The sequence below is a fragment of the Pygocentrus nattereri genome, chromosome 26 (genome assembly GCF_015220715.1).
Source record: "Pygocentrus nattereri isolate fPygNat1 chromosome 26, fPygNat1.pri, whole genome shotgun sequence".
NCBI classification, from domain to species: domain Eukaryota; kingdom Metazoa; phylum Chordata; class Actinopteri; order Characiformes; family Serrasalmidae; genus Pygocentrus; species Pygocentrus nattereri.
Genome location: NC_051236.1, coordinates 16,622,598 through 16,628,597, shown reverse-complemented (window position 1 = coordinate 16,628,597; position 6,000 = coordinate 16,622,598). Strand labels below are relative to the sequence as shown.

The 6,000-nt window shown below is 38.4% G+C and overlaps 1 protein-coding gene across 1 annotated transcript; it reads right to left on the bottom strand.

Annotated features, from left to right (window-relative positions):
- Nucleotides 1-258: 258 nt before the first annotated feature.
- On the bottom strand, nt 259-5,718 carry sec61a1l (SEC61 translocon subunit alpha 1, like). The gene is made up of 12 exons (XM_017712660.2): nt 5,567-5,718; nt 4,801-4,868; nt 4,615-4,680; nt 4,368-4,446; nt 3,627-3,758; nt 3,361-3,470; nt 2,839-2,992; nt 2,411-2,571; nt 2,073-2,270; nt 1,755-1,946; nt 1,563-1,639; nt 259-1,457 (listed from the first exon to the last, which is right to left on the bottom strand). Exons 1-12 carry the CDS (start codon nt 5,571-5,573, stop codon nt 1,271-1,273), a joined length of 1,431 nt encoding a protein of 476 aa, XP_017568149.1. The 5' UTR covers nt 5,574-5,718; the 3' UTR covers nt 259-1,270.
- Nucleotides 5,719-6,000: the final 282 nt, after the last annotated feature.

Here is a 6,000-nt window from a genome sequence, read left to right as displayed (position 1 = left end):
TTAAAAAATTTTATTACATTATTATCTTGCCTAATGTAATACATCCCCCAAATCACATTCCCTGGTGTAGTGTATCAGTTCAGTATTTAAAAGAACTCATCTTCACTTTTACAGCTGGTCTGAATTGTTCCTAACTTCCTAAGATGACAAATAAAAATACACAAAGTAACATTTTTTTCTAAAAGATACATTTTTTAAGATAATTTTTTTTTCCTAAAAGATCCTAAAAAATGAATAACGTGACTATCAAGAACTAGATTATTTAAAGGCTTTTATTGAAACAATTTCTTTTGCTTAGGGTAGAGTTCGCTTCTTATACCCAAATAAGAGGATGATGCGAGGCAGATCTTGCCATGTGCAGTAAACAATGCTCCAAAATGTAGGCAGAACACTCTGTACTGTAATACTATAGATAATACAGAAAAAGAAAATTATTTAATATTAATAAAATAACAAGTGTCAAAAATCTCTTTCCAATAAGAACATTCTCGCTACGACTTGACAAAGCAGACATTTTAGATGAAAAATAATAATAATAATAATAAATCAAAGCCACTGAAAGAACTGTATCCCAGAAGTACAAGGTGCTCTTCCATTTTCACAATCATCTGTCTAGTAAGCATCCAAACTAGAGCTTACAAGGACCTGAAATGGGTAAGACAGTCATCTTTTCTTTGCAAATCCAGGCAAAGCTCCCCTGAAGAACTGGTTATGCTGTTTCTATTACAGATTAACACACAGACACACCTCTCTTACCTCAGAAATTCTGTCAAAAAAACTTTTATTTACAACAGATCAATTAACAGTCTCCATGGCATGACACTGGTTACCTGATCACACACTCTGGCACTGGTTTAAATCTTAGGTTGACAAAGCCAACACATGCTGCATACATCCACATCACTGGGGTCAGCCAGTTCCAGAACATTAACCATTTGTGCTTTTAACTGTTAGAAACAAACACGCAGCAAGAAGTGTACTGGCTGAAGAGATGGAGAAAATGGGACGTCCTATGACATGAACAAGTGACGAGTACGTTCCCATGCTGGGACATCATGCTTCCAATTACTTTCCCCACAGGCAAAAAAAAAACAAAACAAAACATCCAGCCTACTGGTGTTATGTGCAGGTCATCTGGGAAAAAAAATGCATTATGCAATTGCCTTTGAGGGCCAAGCACTGATTGTGTCCACATGATAAAACAAAAATGGAATAAAAAAAACTAAAGAACAGAGGTTGTGTCAGTCTTGTGTGATTGTGGAGGGCTTTCCTAGAAGAGCAGAGCACCCATACTGCCTACTTCACTCTGTTCCTTAACGAAGATCTCAAAGTACTGGTAGATGATTGTGACAGCCAATAAAATTCCTGTTCCTGAGCCGATGGCTCCCAGGAAATCAGCCATAACAGAGAGACCACCTATGCACAGTCCTCCGAATGCTGCAGCTGTAGGGATGTATCTATACAAAAAAAAAAAAAAGAACAAAAATGTTATTGCTATATTCTTTAATTGACTATAGTACAGCACAGCATTGTGCCATAAGAAGGCGGTCAGTGTGTTTTACCTGTTGAGTTCATGAACCATGGAAGTGTCTCTATGTCCTCTCATCACCATCTGCTGTTCCTTCAGCTGTTTTGCCACCTATAAATCAGAAACACATCGACCCACATGATTATAAATACAACACAAACTGAGCTGTTTTAGATACATCATCACAAATTACATCCACATACTTCAAGAAATCTATTTCACTCACATCTTTCGCAGAAGATCCAGAAACCTCAATCCAGGTCTTTGAAAAGAAGGCACAGGATCCCAACATGAAGACAATGTAGATGACAGCATGGACTGGGTCTTCTAGCACAGAGCCAAATGACTCTGGAGGGGAGAGGTAGTAGCACAGACCACCTACTGGGTAAGCACGAGCTGGCCCTCCACTTGAAGTATCCTGTTAAAACATGCCCAGAATCTCATTACAATGATTTATGAACACAATTATCTGTTACCTTCATGAGAAGGAAAACATACTAGTGAGAACATCGCCAGATACTAGAGACCAAGGCCGGTTACTTACAGACCAGGTTCCCAGCAGGTTAACAAGGAAGTTGCCACTGAAACGAGTGGAAAGCATCTGAGAGATGACATAGAGGTTGGACACCAGAGCAGACTGCAGGATGATGGGAATGTTGGAGGTGTAGAAGAGCTTGATGGGATATGTGTTGTACTGACCACGGTAACGTGCAGACTTGATGGGCAAATCAACTCTGAAGCCCTGAGGGAGAAGCACAGAAATTGCTTAGCCTCATAATTAGCTAGTCATGACATCAACTTCAAGATTAAATTGGATAATTGCTTTAAAAAAAAAAAAAACAATTGATAAATTGCACACATCAGAAATAATCACCTACTGACCTGGAAGTATATGACCACGGCGAAGACGAAGACGGTAGCGATAAGGTTCATGAGGTTGGGCAGGTTCTGCCTGTAGAAAGCTTCTCTCAAAGCTCGTACTTTATCAGTACGTGTGGCAAGCAAGTGAAACAGAGCAATGATGGCACCCTCAAACTCAGTACCTTCAAAAAGATTAAAAATTACGTGTTAACATATTGCACAACATGTTATACTACTCACGTACAGCACAATGACACATAAAGGTTATCACTGTCCACCAGTTTGACTTTGATAAGACAAGGCTAAACTAACAGATCACCGTTTTAGCTCACAAACAGACAAAGACAACCATAAGACATGTTAGAGTTGCAGAAATGCCTTATTATTCCATTTGTGTATTCAAAAGCAGTTGAACGCTGGGCATTAGGTGTGAGGAAGTTGGTGCATACCTCTGCCAGTGTTGACTGTAGTTGGGCTGAAGGCTTTCCATACAATGGTCTCACAGATGTTTGTGGCAATAAAGAGAGAAATGCCTGAGCCCAAACCGTAGCCCTTTTGGAGTAGCTCATCCAGCAGTAGCACTATCAGACCAGCCACAAACAGCTACAGAGAGAAAAGACAGTCGATGCACATTACAATTACTTCAAAACAAGACAAAAATAGACAGCACTCAAGAACACGGTGTAAAAATATCCAAGCTCTTTCTTTTGGCCTAACCCTAGTCTTTAAAAAAAAATAGTCAAAATCAATTTTAATCTACTTCCAGGAACAGCTTTCCTGTCAACGTATGCTAATTATTGGATAAAACAGAATAGGTGGTTTCCATAACAACAGTGCTCATTATGTGAGATAGGAGACAACAGACAAGTTTATCCATGTAGAATGTGAAACTTCTGTAGTTCATAGCACAAGTTACTAGGGCATGGTAATGCCAAGCAGAACAGAGTTTAAAAAAAATAAATGAATCATACTTGAATGATGATGAGCAGACAGATCCCAGCACCCATCTCTGAGGGGTCTCCATACATGCCAGTCATCACATACACAATAGCTTGTCCAATGGTAATAATCATTCCAAACACTGTTGGGAAAATAAGCAAGAAAAAAAAAAATTATTACACTCCAAATCTGGCCCAATATGTACCTAATCTGACATGACCAATTTCATCATAATAACACTGAGTGTCCTGAGAACAGAGTAGTTTTATGAGTGTGTCTGCAAGAAGCAATTACATACATTTCTGAGCTCCATTAAACAGTGCTCTGTCCTTAGGTGTGTCTCCGACCTCAATAATTTTAGCTCCAGCTAGCAGCTGCATGATCAGTCCAGAGGTAACGATGGGAGAGATACCCAACTCCATCAGAGTACCTGTAACATAAATATAGACCATGGCCTCCCTTAAATTAATATCTCAGGGTTTAAAGTAATTACTACATATTATTGATAAATATTTATGCATCACTGTTTCTTATATCCTTTTCAAGTTGCTTTGAATGACTGACACTGCTATTTGTTTTTTTGTGTGTTTCTTTGTTTTTTTGTGCATTTATTTTATTTAGATTATCTTTTTTTTCTTTTTCCTTTTTTAAAAACAGTCTTGTTTTGTCCTTTGCCTTTTCGCTATTGTTGTGTGTGATTTGTCTTGTTATAAACCCAATAAAAAGATTATAAAAAATATATATATATATATATATATATATATATATATATATATATAGACCATGAAATCACATCTGCAGTCAATACTCTTTTGCAGTAGAAAACTTGTGAGCAATTATTTACCAATAAACCACAATATTAATAATTACATTAAAAGCCAAGTACCCACATATTGATAATTTTTCTATCAATGTGGATGAGCTAATAAACGTAGAATTATTCGCAGTTCAAATGCTTGCCTGGTCAACACAATGAGTGGATCATTTTCTCAATGTGTAACAAAATAATAAGGTTTCAGTAAGGAAATGATGGGCATACCTCTGTTGGAAGCAAGAATGACTCTCATCCAATAGAAAGGATCTGCAGAGTCTGATGACATGATACCAAAGAGGGGAATCTAAGGATCGAAAAAAATATTAGTGGTTCAACAGTGTATTATACAGAATATTATTACTACGTGTTCCAAGGTGAAAGCTATACATGAAAGCCTAAGCGCACAAATCTAACACCCAGACATCATTATTTGCATTGACAGCACATGAGAATCAAAGTAAAGCAAACATACCTGGCAGCACACCAGAAAGATGAATAGGGTGATGGCTGTCCATAGCACCTTCTCTCTAAACTGAATCTGTAAGAGAAAAAGCGGTAAAAATAAATAAATAAATAAAAATAAATAAATAAATAAACTATTCAAAATGCATGTACGATTTAGAAAACAAGTCACAGAACAAAATAGAAAAGTCCATACCCTCCTCTCTGGTTTCTGGATCTCAGGTAATACTGCACAGAAGGGTTTTATCACTTCCAAAAATTTAACTGCAAAAGATTAAATGGAACAGAAGCATGTAAGACCAGTGTAGGGAAACGTTTCCATTCACGAACTTCACTGTGCATCTTTCCTTTACAGGCTTAGCTGTTTACGGCTTGGAGATTCCCAGAGCTTCTCATGCAACGTCATCACTAAAAAGCCGGCTAGCCAACGTTAACTATCCTGCCCTGCCTTGTCCCATTCAATGACTCTCTAACAGTATAACACAATGTAAAGTGAAAAACTGAACTTTGTGCAGTTACAGGAAATATAATAAAGCCGTTTAAATTAGCTTACATTACAACTATAATACAAATAACGCTAAATTTAGCAAACCAGTAACGTTACGTTAACGGATCTGCAACTACAGTTAGCAAGCTAACTAGCCAGCTAGCTAGTTGGGCTTGTTTCATCTCAGGTAAAGGCCAACAGCTTAAACGGTACTTAATAAAAAATAGTATTTTTTAAGTCGCATGAAAAAGAAGCATGACTGCAAATATTTAGGCTAAGTTACTAATGCCGTTAGGTAGCTAACCGGCTAGCCAGCCAGCTCCCTGAACCTAACGTTAGCTGTATTTAGTGGAAAGCACAAAGAGGCCTGTGAGATATAAACGGGTCAAACAGTACTGTTCTTGTGAATCAGCAATAAAAGACTCACTGCTGCAGAACGTATATCAAAGAACATACAACACACTGCAGAACTCACTAGCCATGGTGCACTCTGTCCGTGTCCCAGTCGGATTATGGTCCCAGTGAAGTGGATCAGCAGAGCTTGTGTGGCATCAGCCCCGCTGCCTCGCAGCAAAAAGAGAGAGGCTCTTCAGCGACACGTCATCTCTCAGATCTCTGAGACACGTCAGTCCGGGCTGCTGGTTCTCCTCAGCTCCAGCAGAAATGGTCAAAGTTTGAAGCCCGTTTGGATTAATATCGCGTTTTTTTCAGACTACTGTTTGTCAGTTTAATTAATGGGTCAGTGATTTTTCTGCTTAAAGGGTTGGCCGGTCATAGCCTGACGCCTGTCGCTGGTTATACGCTGCCGCTTCTTTTTCACCAACTAAGTTGATTTTCTCTCAAGCACATTGTCCTAAAATCACATAGTCCACATTAAAAACACAAAGGATATTTTGCGATAGGCTGGTT